The 24,303-nt window shown below is 34.8% G+C and overlaps 1 protein-coding gene across 7 annotated transcripts in view; it reads right to left on the reverse strand.

Moving 5' to 3' along the window:
- DGKB (diacylglycerol kinase beta) overlaps positions 1–24,303 on the reverse strand; it is a 623,008-nt gene that overhangs the window by 290,467 nt on the left and 308,238 nt on the right. For all 7 annotated transcript variants that reach the window (XM_057731678.1, XM_057731674.1, XM_057731676.1 and 4 more), the window contains one exon: positions 3,989–4,053. In XM_057731678.1, the coding sequence (XP_057587661.1) occupies positions 3,989–4,053 (65 nt within the window). The remainder of the gene's footprint in view (positions 1–3,988; positions 4,054–24,303) is intronic.

Consider the following 24,303-nt stretch of genomic DNA (forward strand, 5'->3'; position numbering starts at 1 on the left):
TCAAAGTTAGCTTTTATTAATATAGTAATATCAGATTATCAGTCTGGAACACCAATTTTTCAGTTTTGTTTCTTCTTCTCACACATTTAGAAGGCAAGGCCCTCTGTCATATCGTATATCACTACCTAGATTTTGAATTAAACTGCCTTATTTAAATTTACATACCAATTTCAGTTTTCTACTTGTAGATTTCTTCAAAAAAAAAAAAAAAGCAGAAAGTAGTACAGAAATAAGGCACATAACCTGTTGAACAGGGGGCTAAGAAAACACTGTTTCATTCAGGGAGTTAGAGACCAGGTACTTTTAAGTGATCAATGTGACAAGGAAATAGTTATCTCAGTGCAGTATTGCTAGCCCTCTGTGTTTGCTAGCAAGTGTATTAAGCGTTGTGTATTAAGAATTTGAATTGGTTCCTTAAAAACAAGCTATGACTACAATATTAAGAAATCTTTGTGAAACACTGATATTTTTTCTATAGTTAGCTCCATTTTGCATATTTCTATAAGTCTTCGTCAGTGTTACATGGATTTACACATTGAATTCAACCATTTTGCATTTTCTCCAAAATTATTATAACTCTTCATAATTATAATGTTAATAGATATTTTAGTGTGTTTATGTACAACTGTTAACATCTTTTTTTAAAAAATGCAAGAACTTAAGATGCTTTTACTAAATAAAACCTGGAAAGGTGTAATATATTTGAATTATGAGCATAATTACAATGGTAAATAGTAATAGTCAAGTTATACAAATATTTGAAGTACCAATATTTTGTAATAAATGATATTAAATAATAATAGCATAGATACTTTAAGAATTCTTTTTTCCAGACTAAAAGAACAGAAATATTTAAATTCAGTTTGATTGAAGGCTATCTTAAAGTTTAGAAAGTTGAACAGCGTATTTCCTTTTAACAGTTAACTTAGATTTACGTAGAAATTTGGAAAAGAATATGATATAAACCTCTCAACTAGCACTCTCTTAAGCACCACCGGAAAAATCATTATCTTTCCTAGTTCTTTCAATTTCTGTCATAAGAAGCATAGAGAGCAGAACTATATATTTTGGTAATTAATTTCCTTAAGATAATGTTAGAAACATCATGTTCTTTAAAATATAAATGAATTTCAAGGTGAGCATGCTAGAGGATAATATTAATGGTGTATGATTTATTGTGACATGAGATCTGATCTGAAACACCATTATTAGGAGTACTTAAAAAAATCCATTTGCAAATTCCTAAAAATATGAAAGTGCTATACCTGAACCTGTCTCAATGTGGAAATCCGGAAATCTGTCCTTCTAAGTATGAAACTGCTTGTGCACAATACCTGGCATGTTTTCCTCATAGAAATGGGTAAGAAAATTTTCACATTCTGAATATGCTGTATTGTAGTTTAGGGAATTCCCTAAATGCTTATAACTAAGTGAAGACACTCTACAAAAGCACAGATTGAAATGCATATGGATAATTAACTTGGTAATGTATGTAATTTTAGGGCTGACTGTTATCTTAAAAAACAGCTGGTGATAATTCACTGAGCATCTACTGATATACCTGGCATTCTTTGAACTCACAATAGAAACATGTGACCTTTATCAATCTAGAAGGTATTTTCTATGTTATTACTGTTCTAAATGAAATACTCCCTTTAAACCACATAAGAAAGATTTACTTGTGACTTAAATTTACAAGTGAGTGTCAATAATATGTAATTTTACCTCTTATAAACTCACTGGGGTATATAAACATACTGTAGCAAATGACCTCTAACCACATGTTCGGCAGTGAGCAACGTCATAAATTAGTACTGCAATTAATAATAAAAACTTAAACAGATATATGTGAATAATACAAGTCTTCATTATTAAAAAGAATTAAAATTATTCTGGAGAACAGAACTGATTAGCTTTTATACTTCAGGAAGGATCATAAATATTGGCTTTCTTAAATATAGGTTGTCAAATTTGAAAATCACCTAAACATACTGATACACTGCTCTATACTTTTAATTCTCCTTTCTCCCTCCCCCCTCCCCCAAGTCTCTCTTTCTCTGTTTCTCTGGTTTTCTCCCCTATCTTCTATCCTCCTTCTCCCACCCCACCCCTGCTGAATAAGTTTGGGACAAAAAATTTCCCCCTTAAGCATTTCTTAATGCCTTTAATCGGCTTTTAAACTGTAAAACTCCTGAAGAGGCACACTGCATGCAGAATTTTTCAAATAGCATTTTTTTTTTTGCTAGAAACCTATTTTAATACATGAATATTCAACACATGAATGCTTCATATAATGGCACTGGGTAAGCATAGGATAGTTGATTCTATAACATGGCTTCATGTGCATTAATAAATATGTTCATTTCCAGGACATTCAAGGTGGATCATTAAGTGCTGAAATATACTATAAAGTAAATATAATTTCATTGTTACATCAGTTTTTTTCATACATTTCATGAAATACAATTAAATCTTGTAAAATGAAAGTGTCTATTCTAGACAAAGTAAGCAGGTACAAAATTTTAATGAAATTCTTTTGACTTAATTTTGTATATACATGGCATAATATTCAAACAGTACAATAAAAATTCAGTATCCACCCCAACCACTTGGTTCCCTTTTCCAGAAGAAACTAAAATTAAAAGATTTTTGTGAATCCTTCTAAAGATATTATGTGCACATATACATATTCATTATATACTTTTTCCATTTTTCTTAAAACAAAAAACATAGATGCCTGAACTATGAAAGAAAAAGCAAACCATAGCATGATGATTTATCATTTGTAAGGTAAGAAAGATCTCAAGGCAATACCTAAGGTACATTTTACAAATAAGTTTTCATATGTCTTGCTAAAACATTTGAATAGATCTATATAATGAAAAATCAGATAGGATCTCACTAATCATGATGATTCTTGATCTCCCTAATATGATCTCACTAATATGATGATTCTTGTATAAAGTAGTATGCTAAAGTTTACAGTTAAGAAAACCCTGAAACAGATTTAAAAATACACTTTACCAGCATTTATTTATGAAACGACATGGAAGAAAGCTATGTCAATCTATTAGTATATGACAAAACTGAAATAAACATAAGAATTTCCAGGAGCAGTTGTCTAATAAATGTCCTATTACATTCATGGTACAATGTTAATCTAGCCAAATACAGAGACCATAGGGCCTTTGACTTTGAATATTAATATATAAATCACTTAAATATCTGTATATAATTGCTGATTATGATTTTGTAACTCTGTTAAATGAGCAGAGTAGAAATGGGTATAATTGAAGCAAAAGATGATTCACTCCTTCTGCCCAAATTTTCCTGGGTAGTGGGGTGCAGACAGTCATATTTCCTTCTAGAAATGGGGAAGATAACAAAGCCAAAGCTTTCTCTATTTCCCTGAATGAGAAAAAGTCAACATTTACATTTTGGAGGATATAATGTCTGCACATTGCTATAGTGGCAACATTAATTTTGGTTTTCAAGGCTTTTCACTATGAAGAAAAGTCTTTTAAAAGTAGTTTTTGTCAGCATTGATATCTCTCTGTTTTATTTTTCACTTAGCTGAGGCCAGTATAGGACTGACAGTACAAAGATTAGAGGTCTTATATGATACCTACATAATATACAGTTACTCAGCATGATCAAATCAGAGCCTCATGTTTTTCCTTGGGATTTAGGATGATCACTCCTCACATACTTAGCCATGTAAAGACTTCCAGTATATCCCAGTAAGGTACTATTTTCACCTTACACTTGATATCTTTCTTCTCAGCACATAAGAACAGGCTTAGAGAGGACCACACTAAAACCTAACAAGAAAAATTAAATTCGTTTACACTTTTGTCTTAATACTTTCACACACACCAAGCCTTATTCAGTCATTATATGTAAAACGCTTTATACCATACAGTGATACTCTTTATGACATAGTTCATCAACAGCAACCATAATTATAATATGTCATTTGTTATCTTACCTACTGTTGAATTTTTCTGGGTGTTTTTCTCTCATGATGTGGAATCTGTGTGCAATGGAAGCATCCTAAGAGAAACAGAAACGAAAAACAGGACAGTTTATGACCTTATTATCTTGTGGAAATAATAATTAAAAGAGAAAAAAATTAAAGAATAACATTTTAAATTAACTTTTGCTAAACAATATCATTGCAAAGAAGATATTCTGCAATTAGGCAGAAATGTGTAATCTACATAAGTTCTGTGCAAGTGTGATTTAGTCACCATTGGTTACTTTTCATATTTAATTCTAAGGAATTGGTTTCTATTTAATTTATAAATCTCCTTTAATAATTAGTTTTGGCCTCATGCTTAAAGTATGTTTAAGATAGTTCATATGAACATAAATGTCAAGAAGTAGCTGAAAATATTCTTACACAAAAGGTAGAAGGATGGCTTAAGTGGAGAAATGATCAGGTGGAGAAGCTCCTAGTCCTTTGAGATTAATTATGGGTAAAACATAATCTGAGGGTGCATATCTAGTAAAGGTAAATGCAATACACAACTTCAAAGTTTGCTAAGAGTGTACTGGATGTGTAAGTACCTGCTCAGTCCACCAGCTACTTTCTGACATATCTTGATTAATGGAGAAAAACAACAAAGGGAAAAATTTATTTTGGGAGAACTGGTGAAAGTGTAACTAAACTCTGAGACTCCAAATGCACCAGTTCTGTACCCTAATGGATGTTTCTTCCTTTTAGGAAATTCATTCAGAGTTTCTATGATACAGAATCACACAATATGTGAAATTGGTGGAATACTGTGATTCAAGCCTTTCAAGTACAGACTGTTCTTGCTGACTTTTAATAGTTGTCCCTATTATTCCAAGCAAGGAGATAGTTTCCCATTCTTCATCTACACATGATTAATCACTCCAATGAGAAACTAATATATTTACCAGTCATCTCAAAAGAAATGGGGCTATTTTAGCGATTAACTGTTAATTTCGTTTCATGGTAGAGATAAAAGAAAAAGAAAAACCAAACACAAAGGAAATAAAGAAGTTGTGTATTTGAGAGAATCCTGAAAACACTAATCAAGGATTAAAAGTCTAATGAATGAAGTGAAAAGGCTAATGTGCTTACTCATGCATAACAAAGCATGAGGCACAACAAGAGAGGGACCAATGCCCGCTGCAGATGGCAGAGAGAGAGCTGCTTTTCCCTGCAGGAGAGAGCTGTGATAGAACTCTAATTTTTTCTGTACATTTTATCTTCTAAAAGTTGTTGAGTAATTGAATTAATCCACGTGTAAAGGATACAAAGGTATAGATAGTTGTGTACTGAAACAACACTTGTAAAATTAAAAATCATTTAAAAATTCTATGGTTTATGTGCAAGGGTCAGGGAACCTTGGAGCTAAAGAAGGCCTGTGCTTTACAGACATCACTTTTACTGAAGTAATCATATTAGTTAATAGAAAAATCCAAATATGGCCCTTTCTCCAGATTAACAAAATAGTTTTAAGTATAAAAAAAAATGATAAACTAAAATGTTCACTGATGAGGTAATATTAAGTCATTCAGTCTGGGGTCCAGATGACTTGGATGATGTCTTTTAAGTGCTTTTAGAAAAGTATATTTCTTTATTCATGAAAAAATCTGTCCCATATTAATATGCCACATTTTATAAATGTAATGAGTTTGCTCAACTATATGTAACCTAAATTAAAATGATTCTTTAAGGGAAAAAAAATTCTATGGCTTGAAATTCTAAGATATAACTCTGCTATATGTGTACAGTCAATTTCCTTTTATATGTATGGCTTGCTAGTAAGTAAGAAAATCACAGTGTTCACTTTCATTGGTCCAACAGCTCTCAAACTCAGTTTCTTCCTTTTTAAAAAATTCTAATAACTTATAAACATACTTTTTTGAGAATATGAAATTGTCTTACTGTGGCATGAAATTACAGAAAAAACCTGACGGGTTATTTATGGTATATTATGCAGCATTATCATTAATTTTTAGAAATCATTTATTTTGACTTCATCCCTAATCTGGTTCAAAATCAATTTGGAATACCTTATAATTAAATGCATACATCCAACAGACCAGTTAAACAAAACTAAAGAAATATGTATCAAGTACAAAGAATGAAGGATCAATATTAGTTACCCACCGGCAGAGTATCATTGAATTTACCTCTGCTTGAATTATTTGTTTTTGCTAAGTTATAGAACTGAAACTTTTAAAAGTAGATTGTGTAGTATAATTTGCTATTTTATAAGCATATATTTTTGCAATAAAATATCTCTTCCTTTCCAAAGCAACACAAATAGGACAGAGGGAGAGAGGAACAGAGAGGAGAAAGGAGAAGAGGAGAGGAGAGAGAGTATCAAAAGAAGGCCATTTATGTAGACTGGACTATAACTGACTAAATTCCTAGAAATACAGAACACCATATAGCCTCAGCTCCTCTATTTCCAAGATACTCCGGCAATGAATCATGTGGGAAAGAGAGAGGAAAAATAAAAACTAGTGAGGAATACTGGCATGTCTTTTCCTTGTGTTGAATGGGTCCCACCACAAAGAAAGAGTTGGCATTGCTGACTAAAGGATGGACAAGGAACAATGACAGCAGGTGTTTATTTGGATGAAAATTCAGACCAAATTCCCATGGGACCCTGTTCCTTTGGCATAACCCCAAGAGGCTTGAAAGAGAACTGCCAAACCCTGCAAACTTATCCAGCAGCCATATTTCAGGGACACTAAAGGTTCTCTAAAAAGAGATCAAATAGGAAAAGCTAAAGTAATACTCGTTTTTTACATAAACTTTCCCCTTTTGGTCTCTACGTATTGCAGGTTTTAGGAAACATAAATTGGCATCACTTTCATACCCTAGCATGGATAAACTTTGAATTCAGACAGACTTTCACTTCCCAGACTTGTGACTTTGACCAAATTACTTATTTACCATGAGTCACAGCTTCCTTATCTTCAAAAGAGGATACTAATACCCCTTTATAGTATTGTGGTGAGATTTTTTTTGAGATTATTCTTTATAGCAGTTGCAAGTGTTCTGTATAAGTTGGGGTGTTCATATATTCTATGGTCACACTAGAATATTATTGAAAGTAAAAGAAAATGCTAAAAAAAAGTTGAATTGCATAATTTTGAAAGATGTATTTACTGACTCAATTTGGTTTTATTATTTCTTGAATTTATAAAATACTTTCATTTTAAATTAATTTACAAAATCAGAACTAAGAAATAAAACATATCTATCTTTATTAAAGCAAAAAAAATTAAATCTCATTATATTGATTTTCAAAGTAGTCTGTGTAGTAATTTGTATAGTAATTTATATATATATGTAAAAATGTACACATATATACACACACAAATATATATATATCAGAGAATCAGCTTGTTAGTCTTTAATACCCTGCCCAAGTATTCTTCTAAAGACTGACATTTTTTCTTTTCCTGTAAGGGCTTATTATTATTTTTAAAAAATAAAGTTACCCTAAATCCCCAAAGTTGCATTTTAAGCTATTAATTTGAAAAACAATTATTTTCTGAGGATCATTACATTTTAAATTGAGAAAATAAAAGTGCTGAGATACCTATATACAGCAAATTCACTAAGAGGAGGATATTATCAATACTCATCTTTTTCTTGAAGTGTAAAATATATTTGCCCAAATATTGCCATAGGTACTACATTTTTTAATCCATTTAAAGAAATTTTCTCTCACAAATATTTTTACAAAACGTCAAATAATGTTTTTATTTATGAAAACTGTATTATTACTATACCAAACTAAATGTCTTCTCAATTTCATTCCATCTTAGGACAGAATATTAATCTAGCCAATTACAAATGAGTATCATCAAGAATTACTCCAAAATGCAATTAGGGAATTTAAAATTAAACCTTGTACACTAGATGAGTGAATTTTCATTGATTTCTTGAAAAAGTTCAGTTCCTCCTTAGTTTTGGATGGATAAATCACAATGTCTTCCTGTGTGTGAGCTTTTTATTCCTTTAATAACTGCAATTTGATAAAAGAGCTTCAAAAGCTGAAGTTTGTGGTATTCAAATTGTTGAATATTTTTAAAAATTTCCAAATGAATTTTTGAGCTACTATTTAGATACAATGAAGATTACCAATTTTAAATGTACAATTAAATGTTTTGACAGAGGTATCAATAACTACTTTTGCAATCATGATACAGAAAATTTCCATCACCCCCAAAAGTTCCCTAAGGTTCTTTGCATTTACATACTTTTACACATATATTATATGTATACACATACACCCATGTGTATGTGCATATGTGTGTATATACATATATGTGTATATACATATAGGTATACATATACATGTGTGTGTTTGTGTGTATATAAATACTCCTCCATCTTTAAAAATCATTCACATCCTGTCATAGTGTGCCTTTTCTAATATTTCTTATAAATGGAATTTAAAAGTACTCTCTTATGTCTGGCTTCTTTCACTTACTATAATGCTTTTGAGATTTAACCATTTGTTCCAGTGTCACTGGTTTGTTCCTTTTTATTGCTAAGTAATGTTCTATTAAATAAGCATACCACAATCTGTTTATTCATTAGTTGCTCGCATGTGGTTTTTATGTGCAGAACTGCTATGAACTTTTCAGCACAATTCTTTTTGTACACATGTGTGATTATGTCTTTTGGGTAAACACTTAGGAATGAGTGTTTTATATGTGTATATTTAACTTTATAAGCAACTGCCACATTATTTTTCAAAGTACTTGTACCATTGTGCATTCCTACTAGTAAAGTATGAGAGTTCCAGTTACTCCACATCTTTACCAACACACCACATTTACACCAACTCTTGACAGTCTTTAATTTTACCATTCTAATAAATATGCAATGGTTCCCCTTCTTGGAAACTTAACCCTTATGAGCCAGCACCATCTGCTTCAGAAGAGGGGTCTGCCAATTCTGATGAAACTATAGGATTTGAAAGTTCTGGTACAGGCTTAAGAAATGTTCTCAGATCTATCCCAATTCACCCTCACAGCTTTTAGTATATTTTCTCAGTTATGCTACTCAACAACTCCAAAATAGCAATGAGCACTCTCTGGAAGTCCATTTGTGCATTCTACCCCACAGTCACCCCATGCATAGACAGCCTCAAGTGTTTCAAAGAATTTTTTTTCTATTGAATTCCTCCAAAAGATATTCAGAGAATATGTGGTTAGGGTATCCCGTGAAGAACTCTGGGTTCTCAAATTGACTATTATCTTTTTCTTTGGTTAAACTCTACTTTAAATAAAAGTAATGTTAAAAAATTCAACGTACATAAAAGTACATGAAATGAAAAGTAGAAGTCCCACATTTCCCCAATTTTAATTCCTAGAGATGATAACCAAGATCCTTTTTGATGCATCATTTTGAAAATAGTCTATATATAAAGTATACATGTATGAAAATATATATGCACACAGGTATATTTACAAAAATAGGTTTATATTATACAAATTGTGCTGAAACTGGGATTTTTTTCACTTATCAATAAAGCTCAGACATCTTGTTATATCAGTAAACAGGTATTTTCTTGAAGCTTTTAATGTCAGCAACCTATTCCGTTCAATGGATGTGCCATTATTTACGTAGCTATTTTCCTATTGGTAGTGGTTTGGGTTTAATATTTTGCTACCAAATTTAATGCTCTTTAATATTTTGCTACCAAATTCTGTACAACCTTTACGCTACTCTGTGAATATATCTTTGAAACAAATATTCAGAAGTGGAATTTCTGGCTGAAAGTGTATGTAGTGAAAGATTGTTCTCCAAAAAGTTAACACATTCCCACTAGTAGTGTCTAATGTGACTGGTTATCATTAGGTCTATCAATTTCTGTATTTGATGGACTAAAAAGGTACGTCACAATTGTTTAAATAAATTTTCATTATTGTTAGTTGAAGCTGACTATCTTTTCATATGCTTTTCTTATGTGGGCTACCTATTCAAGTACATTATCCATTTTGTCTATGTATACTAAGAAAACATTGATATTAATAACCATAATAACAATTAATAGCAACTGAAGATTTACTACTGTTAAAGCACTGTTTTAAAAGCTTTACATGTAGTACTTCATTTAACCTCATAAAAATTTTTATGAGCTATCTATTGTTACCTATGTGTTATGAATGAGAAAACTGAGGATTATGGATCTTAGAATCATTCCAGACCATACAGGAAGAGGTTGTGGAATTAACAGTTGAATACAGGAAACTTCCTCTAGAACCCAGGCATTTCATGCTTTTTACTAGTGTAGACAAAGTCATGCAATGCAAATATTTTACAAGTTTGCTTTTGGACTTTAGTTGTTTTGTTTCCTCCCTTGTAAAGTTTTAAATGCTTATATTTCGAATATATTAACATTTTCCTTCTGAGTTTTAAGTCATGCTTAGAAAGATCTTTCTTTTCTCCAGAATTAGGAATACTACTACTTTTTGTATGTTTTGGCCTTTATGAATTCAGATTTTACAGTGTAATATTTGAATCATTTTGTATTATTTTGGCATAAGAGTTAAGTCGAAATCTTGCCTGAATTTTGCCAAGACACATACTATCTATATTAATAGGAGTTTTTCAATAATTTACTTTTCCTTCTTTGTTTGAAAGACACAGGTTATTACATAATAAATTTCCATCTCTGCATCTCTGTTATTCTGAACCAAACTAATTATTGTAGTTTTGTAATCAATTTTCATATTTGGTTGGGCAAGAGTCATATTCCCCATTTATTTTAATCTTTCTCAAAAATTTTATGATTATTTAGAAGATTTGTACTTTCTGATAAAATTTGACATCATTTTTATTCAAACTACCTTGCTATGAATACCCAACCAAAATCTTTTGGTACTGCAATTAGATCTGATTTGATAGATAAATTTTGGGAGAACTGGGATATTTTATAATATCAGGTCCTATCTTTTAAAAGATACATTTTCCTGCTTACTATATTTTCTCACATGATTCTTAGTAGGCTCTGAACTTTCCTTTACATTAAGTCCAATGTATTTATTTTTATTAATTTCATACAAATTTATCTTACTTTTGTATTTACTGTAATATACCCCTTTCTTATTTTACCTTTTGACCTGGCTATGTTTTATATAGAAAACATTTTGATTATTTATTATTAATCTTTTAAACCTTATAATTCTGTTATTTTATATGGTTCCTTTCAATTGATTCATTTTTCTGGGAATACAGTCTTATCATCTGTAAATAACGATACATGCTGGCTCCGTTCAAACATTTCCATCTGTAAGTCTTTTTTTCTTATCTAATTGCTTTATATAGTACATGCAGAACAATACCAATTGGCAATGCTGGTACACATTTTGCATATTTAATGAGAATGTATGTAGTATATTATTATTAATCAAAATGCGGGCTTTACTTTTGAGAAATTAAGTTTTTATCGGGCTTGGAAATGATTCATTCAGTTATATTTTATTGAGAGTTTGTCTCCCCTTTTTTCCTTTTCTTTTTTTTTTAATTCCCTCACCTCCTTCACTCAGAACTCCCTCACCCTCCCTCACTTAGAATTCCCTCACCCTCCCTCACTCAGAATTCCCTCTCACCCTCCCTCATTCAGAATTCCCTCACCCTCCCTCACTCAGAACTCCCTCACACCCTCCCTCACTCAGAACTCCCTCACCCTCCCTCACTCAGAATTCCCTCACCCTCCCTCACTCAGAACTCCCTCACACCCTCCCTCACCAGAATTCCCCTCACCCTCCCTCACTCAGAATTCCCTCACCCTCCCTCACTCGGAACTCCCTCACACCCTCCCTCACCAGAATTCCCTCACCCTCCCTCACTCAGAACTCCCTCACACCCTCCCTCACCAGAATTCCCTCACCCTCCCTCACTCAGAACTCCCTCACCCTCCCTCACTCGGAACTCCCTCACCCTCCCTCACTCAGAATTCCCTCTCACCCTCCCTCACTCAGAATTCCCTCTCACCCTCCCTCATTCAGAATTCCCTCACCCTCCCTCACTCAGAACTCCCTCACACCCTCCCTCACTCAGAATTCCCTCTCACCCTCCCTCATTCAGAATTCCCTCACCCTCCCTCACTCAGAACTCCCTCACACCCTCCCTCACTCAGAATTCCCTCTCACCCTCCCTCACTCAGAATTCACTCACCTCCTTCCTTGTCTCCCTTTCTTACTATATTTTTCCATACCAATTACCATCTTATATATAGCATGTTAACACAATCTGACACGCTATGTATTTTTCTTTTGTAGCTTTTTAATCTTCTCTTCTTAAGCTTTATGTAAGGTTATATAAGCTCTATAAGGATAGAGATTTTTTTCTTTTTTTCTTCACTTTCATATCACAGAACTAGATATCTTACCATTATCACTAGCCTAGGAAAGACCAAGCACTCAAACTGTGATTGACTGAATGAATGAACAAATGATTAAAATGACCACCAGATACTGACCAACAACCTGCATAGCAGAGGGGTTAAGAACTTGGACTCTGGAGTAAAACTGTCTGGGTTTGAGACCTGGCTCTAAAATTAACTGGATCTTTGACCTTGAAAAGCTGCTTAGGTTATCAGTGTTTCTAATTTCATATCTTTAAAATAGGAGTGATACTAACAGTACCTGCTTTATTATGAAGATGTGATGTCTAATATCAAGAAGAGAGCTAAAACAGTGCCCGGCATGTATAAAGCAAAGAAATAAATCTTAGGTCTTATTATTATTATAGAAATATATTTATCATTTTGAGAGTCACATGATTTTCTCTTGGTTTATTGATATAGTAAATTAAATAAATTCCTATATGCATTAAAATACTTAGAGACAGCTGTACTTTGATATTTAAAAGTTTGTGGAGTTTAACAAAATGGATTAAAGACCTAAATGTAAATAAGGCCAGACACTATAAAACTCCTAGAGGAAAACATAGGCACAACACTATGATATACATCAAAGCAAGATCCTTTTTGATCCACCTCCTAGAATCATGGAAATAAAATCAAGAATAAACAAATGGGACCTAATAGAACTTAAAAGCTTTTGCACAGCGAAAGAAACCATAAGCAAGACAAGAAGACAACCCTCAGAATGGGAGAAAATACTTGCCAATGAAGCAACTGACTAAGGAGTAATCTCCAAAATATACAAGCAGCTCATCAGCTTAATACCAAAAAAGCAAATAACCCAATCCACAAATGGGCAGAAGACCTAAATAGACATTTCTCCAAAGAAGACATACAGATGGCCAACAAACACATCAAAAGATGCTCAACATCACTAATCATTAGAGAAATGGAAGTCAAAGCCACAGTGAGGTATCACCTCACACCGGTCAGAATGGCCATCATCACAAAATCTAGAAACAATAAATGTTGGAGAGTGTGGAGAAAAGGGAACGCTCCTGCACTGTTGGTGGGAATGTAAGTTGGTACAGGCACTATGGAAAACAGTTTGGAGGTTCCTTAAATAACTAAATATAGAACTACCATATGATCCAGTAATCCCACTACTGGGCATATACCCAGAGAAAACCATAATTCCAAAAGAAACATGTACCATAATGTTCATTGCAGCACTATTTACAATAGCCAGGACATGGAAGCAACCTAAATGCCCATCAACAAATGAATGGATAAAGAAGATGTGGCATATATATACAATGGAATATTACGCAGCAACAAAAAGGAGTGAAATGGAGCTATATGTAATGAGGCAGATAGACCTAGAGTCTGTCATACAGAGTGAAATAAGCCAGAAAGTGAAAAACAAATACTGTATGCTAACTCATATATACAGAATCTTAAAAAACAAAAAAAAATGGTACTGATGAACCCAGTGACAGGGCAAGAATAAGGATGCAGATGCAGAGAATGGACTGGAGGACACGGGGTTGGGGGGCGGGGGGCGAAGGGGAATCTGGAACAAAGTGAGAGAGTAGCATAGACATATATACACTACCAACTGTAAAACAGATAGCTAGTGGGAAGTTGCTGTATAATAAAGGGAGATCAACTCGATGATGGGTGATGCCTCAGAGGGCCAGAGTTGCGGGAGGGAGGGGATGGGGGGATGTATGTATGGATGCAGCTGGTTCGCTTTGGTGTGCCTCAGGGGTTGGTGCAAGAGTGTGGTGCAACCGTTTTCCAGTAAAGAGCTTAAAAAAAAAAAAAGGATACATATGTACTAGGGATGTAATGTACAACATGATAAAGATAATTACCATTGATGCATGTTATATATGAAAGTTGTTGAGAGCATCCTGAGTTCTCATCATAAGAAAAAGATTTTTTTTCTATTTCTTTACTTTTCTACCTGTATGCAATGATAGGTGTTCACTAAACTTATGGTGGTCATCATTTCATGATGTATGGAAGTCAAATCATTATGCTGTACACTTTAAACATACAGTGTTTTATGTCAATTATATCTCAATAAGACTGGAATAAAAGATAAATAATAAAATTAAAAAAACCAATGTGATTCTTGAGCATACGCTCTTAACCACAGTAGTATAAACCTCCCAGCAAAATAATCTTAAAGATATGAATCAAGCAACCAGTCTTTTTACTAAGATTCAAAACTCAAAATACCAAGGCACCACCTAATGCTTTAAGAGGAATATGTTGCTTTGTTTGAATTTCTTAGACTGAGCAGACATCATTTGTGTAAAGAATAAAACATCAGAGGATGCAATGTATATATCTCACTAGTATACCCAGCAGGTAGTAGACCTCTAGAATTTATGATCCAGGGAGGTTGTAATAAATAGCTTGAAGAAAGGTTTAGCATCTACAATAGATATATGGTACCTATAGATACCTATAATAGTCAGGAATGTATTTCTAGGGGAGGTGGGTTTTTTAAAAAATTAAAAAATTTTTTTTTTATTTTTGTCATTGCTTAAAGTCACTTTTTTTGGGCTCTTTGTTGGAATGTGGTTGCTTTGTGCTGTTGTGCCAGTTTCTGTTGTGCAGCAGGGTGAATCATCTGTGTGTATATATGTATCCCCATATCCAGAAGCTGGGGGTTTGAACTAAGTAAGAAAGGACAGCGTGTGCTAGGTATAGACAGAACCTGCGTGGGAAATGGATACATGGATGTGGTGTATGAAGTTACTCCTCTAGCTGGGTGGCATGTAACAAAGTTAATTAAGTTGAAAACAATTCTGGGATTACAGTGCTTTCTCAATTCAATCAACTATCCTGGGGAAACAGTGATGAACCTTCATAAACAGCATCTCCATCTCCATAGCAAATGCTTTAGAGATGGTTATCCCCACCTTAAATAACATTCACATCATTTATCCACTATGCATATGGACGATGGCTGTTTCTTTGGGAAAACTAAAGGCACTTCTTGGGTCACCCAGGAATTTAAATGCTGTTACTCATGAGATCTGACTTTTGTTCTAAGAGTTTGTGAAAACACTGCTGCCATTAGTTGTACATTGCACCTTTGGGATTAACTCTAACGCAGAGAACACTGTATGAGTGGACCCAAGGTACTTAGTAACTGTGAAAGAAAAAAAAAATTTTATGGAGTTTAAAAAGTTTATACTGTGCACATGTGATATATTAAATAACAAACTCAAAGGGTCAGGAACAACACGCTGCAAAATTCACATATTTCTGTACGAGTACATATGAATATTGACTTAAAGAAAGATAAATTAACACTGCAAGAACATGTCAGTTCAGGTTACATAATCTCACCAAATAAATAATGAAAAAAATTGGTTTTCCGAGCTGTTAGATTTTGAAATTTTAAATATGAGATTACAGTCCCATATTGTATTTCCCATCTGCAATAAACAATCTTTGCTCTCCTGACAATCTTTACCTGAATGTCCGCATTACATAATGTACTCTCTGTTAATATTTTATTTAAGAAAATTACACCGATAACTACAAATGAGATTGTTTCATAGGCAGATTCTACCAGATATTGGTATTTGTTATGCTGGCTTAATAAAGGGAATCAGAAGGTTTCCATCTTTATCATTCAGAATAATGAATAATGCATAAGATTTGTTCTTTGAAGGTTTTAAAGAATGATTTGTGAACTGCTGGCCTGGTAGTTTTTGGAAGATGCAACATTATGACAATTTTTAAAATTTCTGTGATCTATTTAGGTTTTCTCTTTATACGTAAGTTAATATTTTTCATGACGTCATCTGCAGTGGGCTGAATGGTGGCCCCCAAAGGTATCAAAACCTAATCCCTGGAACCTTGTAAAGTTCTTGCAGATGTGATCAAGTCAAGTATTAATATTGCTTGGGGCCAGTGACTCCTTACTATCTTGCTCTTTCTTTTAGAGTAGGAATGTCTAACTGTTATACTATACTTATTTCATCACCACAGAAATCAGATAACTTGTTTTGTAGTTTTAAGAGTTCACAATGAGTAATTTTTACCCAAAATGTATGATACTGAGTCTCACCTATAACTGATTCCAATGATTTGGAAGATGGGATTTGGGACTCTGAGGTGATGATGTTAACAGATTGAGACACTGGAGATACTGAGATGAGGTAAAAATATTTTGCATCTGGGACAGAACTGAATCTTTTGGGGCCAGAAGGCAGACAGCAGTCAGATGACTGGTGACCCCCTAAATATATCTGTCCCTAATCCTTGGAATTTAGAAATGTTACCTTATAAGGTAAACTTTTTGCAAATGTGATTAAAGTAAGGATCATGAAAGTAGGAGATTATTCTGAATTAACCAGGTGGGACCTGAATGCCCTCAAAAATGTTCTTAAGAGAGAGAAACAAGGAGATTTTACAGACAGAAGAGGATGAGGCAATGTGACTACACAGGCAGAGACTGGAGTGATACAAGCACAAGTCAAGGAATGCTGGCAGCCACCAGAAGCTGGAAGTGGAAAGGACTGTATCCTTCCCTACAGCATCCAAAAGGAGCACAAACCTACTGACACCTTGATTTCTGCCCAAGGATACTAAATTTGGACTTCTAGTCTCCTGAATTGTGAGAGAATAAATACCTGTTGTTTTAAGCCACAAGTTTGTGGTAATTTGTTATAAGCAGCCACAGGAAACTAAAACATTGTCTATTCCTATAGGTTTTTTGAGAAAAGCATTATCTTACAATATTTTAATTTTGTCTGAATCCAGTTATTTTTATTCTCTCAATTATTCTAACTGCATTATTTTTTTGTATTTAACATGATGCTCGGAACCTGTAAGTCAGCAAAATGGCATATGAGAAGATTAAAATAGGCATAACAAATTCTGTATGTCAAATACACACAGTGGGATGAAACAGTCAAACAGCAAAACCTTAGAAAAGCAGAATTTCTTGCTTGGACAAGAAAGAATTCAACCTTAAAAAATCCTAATTAATATTTATTTCACATTGCATTGGAGGTCTTTAGAAATACAAGAGATCAAGAAAAAAAGAGAAAAGGGGTATGTATTATGAAGAAAGAGAAAAACTGTAATTATTTATAGATGACATAACGCCCTATATAGAAAATCCAAAGCAACTCATTTGAAATCCACATAAATTAAGAGTTGAATGAGTTATCCATATATATGAATAGCGTATAAAATTAGTAGAACTGACCACATTAAAACAAAGTAAGGGGAAATTATCCCACAGTGACAACAACAATTACACATATCGGGGCGGGGGGAACCTACCAATGTGAGTCCCACAGAAGAAAATGCGAATTATTAAAGGAAACAGAAAAGCAATCAATGGTGATGCATACCATCCTGAGTTGCAATGATTTAAGGAGTTGGGGGTTCCAGGATGTGAGGGGTGGTAAGTTTCTTTTGAACTTGATTACCAATGGAAGCAGATGGACTTTTCTCTATTAAATTGCATTTACTGTTTTGGAAATGGTTTTTTGGTGTGTATCTGTGTGCATGTATATGTGATTCCAAAGGACCTCTGAGGCATCAATTTGCATATCCTGCTGTGAATTTAGCCTGCTGTGAATACTTCAGATGGAACCCATTGCGGACTTCTGTTAGTTAGGTTTGGACTATACTCCTAGGATAACCGGAGCATTTTTCTAGAATTAAAAATTCAGACTTAGAGATATACACGACTGAGAATAAGAAGAAAGGTCTTAGAATAAAGTCAGTCCTTAGGGTAGAATATGGGATTTGCTAAATGGTAGACACAGATTCAAAAGCAGAGTTTTCAACAGGGAGACTTCTGCAAAAAGTCTTCACCTTGAGCTGGCTTCTCGGAATTAATTTTTTAAATTAAGAAATTAAGAAATTTCTTTAAATTACTTTCCTCCCTTCCATCCCCACCTAGGGCTTGCAATTGGCCAAGTGAATCAGAAGCAAGAGGACAAGAGGACTCTGATGTCTATATAGCCCAGATAGCAAGATGGAGAAGCGCAGAGAGAGAATCTAGAGAGGCAGACAGAAACAATCCAGAATGGAGGAATCAGTACAAATGATTCAATGCTTATAGCAAAATGCAAAACTATGTGTAAGAACATAAAAGTCTAAGAAGCATAAGCACCAAACATAGGAAAAATAACTGACAATTAAGATGTCCATTGGACTATCAATAAAATATAACTTAAGTATGTCTATATATGTATGTATATAGATATACTTAATACAAAATGATATATATATAATTACAAAATGATATATAAAATTTTGGATTAATTAAATAAAATAGTTATCACATGGTACCTGAAAATAAACATGAAATCTCCTTATTTTAAAAAGTCACACGGAGGAAAAAGATGGCAGTGAAGTAGAGGGATGTGGAATGTATCCATTTCCACAGATGCATTGGGAACACACCAAAGGACGCAATAATTCCCACAGAGAACCAGCGGAACACCAGCAGACGGCCTCGGACACCAGAGGGGACCGCAAGGAGCCCGACATAACCGCTGGGAGGCATCTACGACGGCTCAGGGAGGGTGAAATGGCAGAGCTGTGGCAGACGGGAGGGAGTGAGAAACATATGGAGGGTCCACACCGCAGCTCAGCGTTCCCAGACTGAGACGTCGGTTCACAGCTGAATGGAGGGTGCGGGAGCGTGGGAACCGGAGAGCTGGTTCAGGGTGAGAAAAATTGTTGCCAGTAGGGTGACGGACCGAGAGGACAGGAGGGAAGAGGTCCGCGGTGAGGAATGCCTGCCCCTGAGAGCTGCCCGGCCATGATGGCTGCTGGAGGCTGCAGGCTCGCGGGCGGGGGGGGAGGAGCCGTGCGCATAGCCTCTCTCTCTCTTTTGGCGCCTCTGCAACAGGCAGTGGAGAGACGCCCTGCAGGCCACTTAAGGCGCTCAGGGATAACAAGCACCCTCAGGCACTCCGGTGGGGCTGGATTAAAACCCCTTGGAACTCCGACAGCAGGGAGGCTGCTGAGAAAAAACAAAACAAAACAAAAAAAACCCGAGAGAGGCCCAACTCTAAGACTTTCTGTTTACACCTGAGCCACCGGTGTCCCTCTGCAACAGGCACCTCCAAGCCCGACTGAAACAACAGTGCGCCACTGCTCACTCACTCCCAGGGGAAGAAGCTACCATTGTACCCTCTCCCTTCCCACACACCAAGGCTTACAAACGAACAATAAAGGAACCTCTGCTGGTCACAGAATAATGCAAAATAACCCAAGGTGAGTAGAAGGATACAGCTGAGACTCTAAGGAAACAGAAATATTAGTATTGATCCTACTGAACTGGTCCATTCTGGGATCAGTTCTGGATTTTTTTATTCTCTCTCTCTTTTTTTTTTCTTTATTAATTATGATCTTAGTCCTAAGGGATCTATAAGTTTTATAACATAATTTTTTAATGATATTTTTTATTCTATTTTTATTTTTTTGCCTTTTTATATACTTCTATATCTAGCTAAGTTTTTGGTAGTACGAACAATATATCTCTCATACTTTCCTTTCATCCCTATCTTTTATACATTTCTATTTCTTTCTTTTTATTTGCATATTTCCAACCACACTACGCTCTTCTGTTCCCCCTTCTTCCAGCCATTTTAAGTTTATTTTATCTTAACATACTTATAAGCAACACTATCGATCTGCTCAGACTCCTTGCTCTATTCTCCAGATGACGCACCACCTCGGTATTTAATATTAGGTTTTTGTCTTTATCTTAGTTCTTAGTACAACTGTCTAATTTCATTCTGAGAATCTCCATTCTGTCTGGTGGTACTCTAGCTCTTTTCTACATTTGATCCTAGCTTACAAAATCTCCCTGGATTAGTCTTTGTATGTGTAAGGTGTTATTTGTTTGTTTGGTTGCTTTTGCTTTTGTCTCTGATTTGTTCTGTTTCAGTTGTCAATTTCTGTTGGGTTTCTCTTTGAATATCTGATAGCATACTGGGGTTCTGTCAGATCTTTCCAGAGCCTTATGCCCTAATGGAGTCAGTAATTGTGTGTCTTATACATGTATGTGTTTCCTAGACTTAGTATTTGTATAATCCAATACCTGGACGTTAGTCTGAGGCTTGGACAGTCTTCTATAAACACCGCTATCACCAGGACAAGCAACCCCAAAAGTTTGGACAACCATGAGGAAACAAAGAAACATCATGCAGGCAAAGGAGCAGGAAAAAAACCCACAAGACCAAATAAATGAGGAGGAAATAGGAAAAATGCCTGAAAAAGAATTCAGAGTAATGATAGTAAAAATGATAGAAAATCTCGATAACAAAATAGAGAAAGTACAAGAAACAGTTCATAAGAACTCAGAAAAACAAACAGCAATGGATAAGAAAATAACTGAAATTAAAAATACTCTAGATGCTATAACCAGCAGAATGACTGAGGCAGAAGAACAAATAAGTGAGTTGGAAGATAGAATGGGGGAATAAACGCCACAGAGCAGGGGAAAAGAAAAAAGAATAAAAAGAATAGAAGACAGTCTCAGAGACCTCAGTGATAACATTAAGCATACCAACATTTGAATTATAGGCATCCCAGAAGAAGAAGAAAACAAGAAAGGGACTGAGAAAATATTTGAAGAGGTTATAGTGGAAAACTTCCCCAACATGGGAAAGGAAATAGTTAATCAAGTCCAAGAAGCACAGAGAGTCCCATATGGAATAAACCCAAGGAGAAACACACAGAGGCACATATTAATCAAACTAACAAAAATGAAACTTAAAGAAAAAATATTAAAAGCAGCAAGAGGAAAGCAACAAACAACATATAAGGGAAAACCCATAAGGATAACCACTGATATTTCTGCAGAAACTCTGCAGGCCAGAAGGGAGTGGCAGGATATACTTAAAGTCTTGAAAGAGAAAAACCTACTGCCAAGAATACTCTACTCAGCAAGAATCCCATTCAGATTCAACAGAGAAATCAAAAGCTTTACAGACAAGCAAAAGTTAAGAGAATTCAGCACCACCAAACCAGCCTTACAACAAGTGCTAAAGGAACTTCTCTAAGTAGAAAACACAAGAAAAGGAAAACACCTACAAATACAAACCCAAAACAATTAAGAAAATGGTCATTGGAACACACATGTCAATAATCACTTTAAATGTAAATGGATTAAATGCTCCAACCAAAAGACACAGACTGGCTGAATGGATACAAAAACAAGACCCGTCTATATGCTGCCTACAAGAAACTCACTTCAGACCAGGGGATACATATAGACTGAAAGTAAAGGGATGGAAAAAGATATTCCATGCAAATGGAAGTCAAAAGAAAGCTGGAGTAGCAATACTCATATCAGACAAATTAGACTTGAAAGTAAAGACTATTAAAAGAGACAAGGAAGGGCACTACATAATGATCAAGGGATCCATCCAAGAAGAACATATCACAATGGAAAATATCTATGCCCCCAATATAGGAGCACCTCAATACATAAGGCAAATGCTAACAGCTATAAAAGGGGACATCGACAGTAACACAATAATAGTGGGAGACTTGAACACCCCACTTACATCAATGGACAGATCATCCAAACAGAAAATAAATAAAGACACACAAGCTGTAAATGACACATTAGACCATCTCGACTTAACTGATATTTACAGGACATTCCATCCAAAAACGACAGACTACACTTTCTTCTCAAGTGCACACGGAACATTTTCCAGGATAGATCACATCTTGGGTCACAAATCAAACCTCAGCAAATTCATGAAAATTGAAATCATATCCAGCATCTTCTCAGACCACAATGCCATGAGACTAGATATCAATTACAGGAAAAAAACTGCAAAAAATACAAACACATGGAGGCTAAACAATTCACTCTTAAACAACCAAGAAATCACTAAAGAAATCAAAGAGGAAATCAAAAAATATCTAGAAACAAATGACAACGAAAACACAACAACCCAAAACCTATGGGATGAAGCAAAAGCAGTTCTAAGAGGGAAGTTTATAGCAATATAGTCCTACCTTAAGAAACAAGAAAATTATCGAATAAACAACCTAACCTTACACCTAAAACAATTAGAAAAAGAAGAACAAAGAAACCCCAAAGTCAGCAGAAGGAAAGAAATCATAAAGATCAGAGCAGAAATAAATGAAAAAGAAAGGAAGGAAGCCAGAGCAAAAATTAATAAAACTAAAAGCTGGTTCTTTGAGAAGATAAACAAAATTGATAAACCATTAGCCAGACTCATCAAGAAAAAAAGGGAAAAGATGCAAATCAACAGAATTAGAAATGAAAAAGGAGAAGTCACAACGGACACCTCAGAAATACAAAAGATCATGAGAGACTACTACAAGCAACTATATGCCAATAAATTGGATAACCTGGAAGAAATGGATACATTCTTAGAAAACTACAATCTTCCAAGACGGAACCAGGAAGAAATAGAAACCATGAACAGACCAATCACAAGTGTGGAAATTGAGGCAGTGATTAAAAATCTCCCAACACACAAAAGCCCAGGACCAGATGGGTTCACGGGCGAATTCTATCAAACATTTCGAGAAGAGCTAACACCTATCCTTCTCAAACTCTTCCAAAATATCACAGAAGGCGGAACACTCCCAAACTCATTCTACGAGGCCACCATCACCCTGATACCAAACCCGGCAAAGATGTCACAAAAAAAGAAAACTACAGACCAATATCACTGATGAATATAGATGCAAAAATCCTCAACAAAATACTAGCTAACAGACTGCAACAGCGCATTAAAAAAATCATACACCATGATCAAGTGGGGTTTATCCCTGGGATGCAAGGATTCTTCAATATACGCAAATCAATCAACGTGATACATCATATCAACAACTTGAAGGATAAAAACCATATGATCATTTCAATAGATGCAGAAAAAGCTTTTGACAAAGTTCAACATCCATTTATGATAAAAGCTCTCCAGAAAATGGGCACAGAAGGAAATTACCTCAACATAATAAAAGCCATATATGAGAAACCAAAAGCCAACATCGTTCTCAATGGGGAAAAACTGAAAGAATTCCCTCTAAGAACAGGAACAAGACAAGGGTGTCCACTCTCACCATTATTATTCAACATAGTTTTGGAAGTTTTAGCCATAGCAATCAGAGAAGAAAAAGAAATAAAAGGAATCCAAATTGGAAAAGAAGAGGTAAAATTGTCACTCTTTGCAGATGACATGATATTATACATAGAAAACCCTAAAGACTCTACCAGAAAACTGCTAGCACTAATTGATGAGTTTAGTAAAGTAGCAGGATACAAAATTAATGCACAGAAATCTCTTGCATTCCTATACACGAACAACGGAAGAGCAGAAAGAAATTAAGGAAACTCTCCCATTCACCATTGCAACCAAAAGAATAAAATACCTAGGAATAAACCTGCCTAAGGAGGCAAAAGATCTGTATGCAGAAAACTTTAAGACATTGATGAAAGAAATCAAAGATGACACAAATAGATGGAGGGACATACCATGTTCCTGGATTGGAAGAATCAACATCGTGAAAATGACTGTACTACCCAAAGCAATTTACAGATTCAATGCAATCCCTATGAAATTACCAATGGCATTTTTCACAGAACTAGAGCAAGAAATCTTACGATTTGTATGGAAACGCAAAAGACCCCGAATAGCCAAAGCAATCTTGAGAAGGAAAAATGGAGTTGGTGGAATCAGGCTTCCTGACTTCAAACTATACTACAAGGCCATAGTGATCAAGACAGTATGGTACTGCCACAAAAATAGAAAGGAAGATCAATGGAATAGAATAGAGAACTCAGAAGTAAGCCCAAACACATATGGGCACCTTATCTTTGACAAAGGAGGCACGAGTATACAATGGAAAAAAGACAGCCTCTTCAATAAGTGGTGCT

This window comes from Hippopotamus amphibius, chromosome 4 (genome assembly GCF_030028045.1).
Source record: "Hippopotamus amphibius kiboko isolate mHipAmp2 chromosome 4, mHipAmp2.hap2, whole genome shotgun sequence".
Classification (NCBI taxonomy): Eukaryota; Metazoa; Chordata; class Mammalia; order Artiodactyla; family Hippopotamidae; genus Hippopotamus; species Hippopotamus amphibius.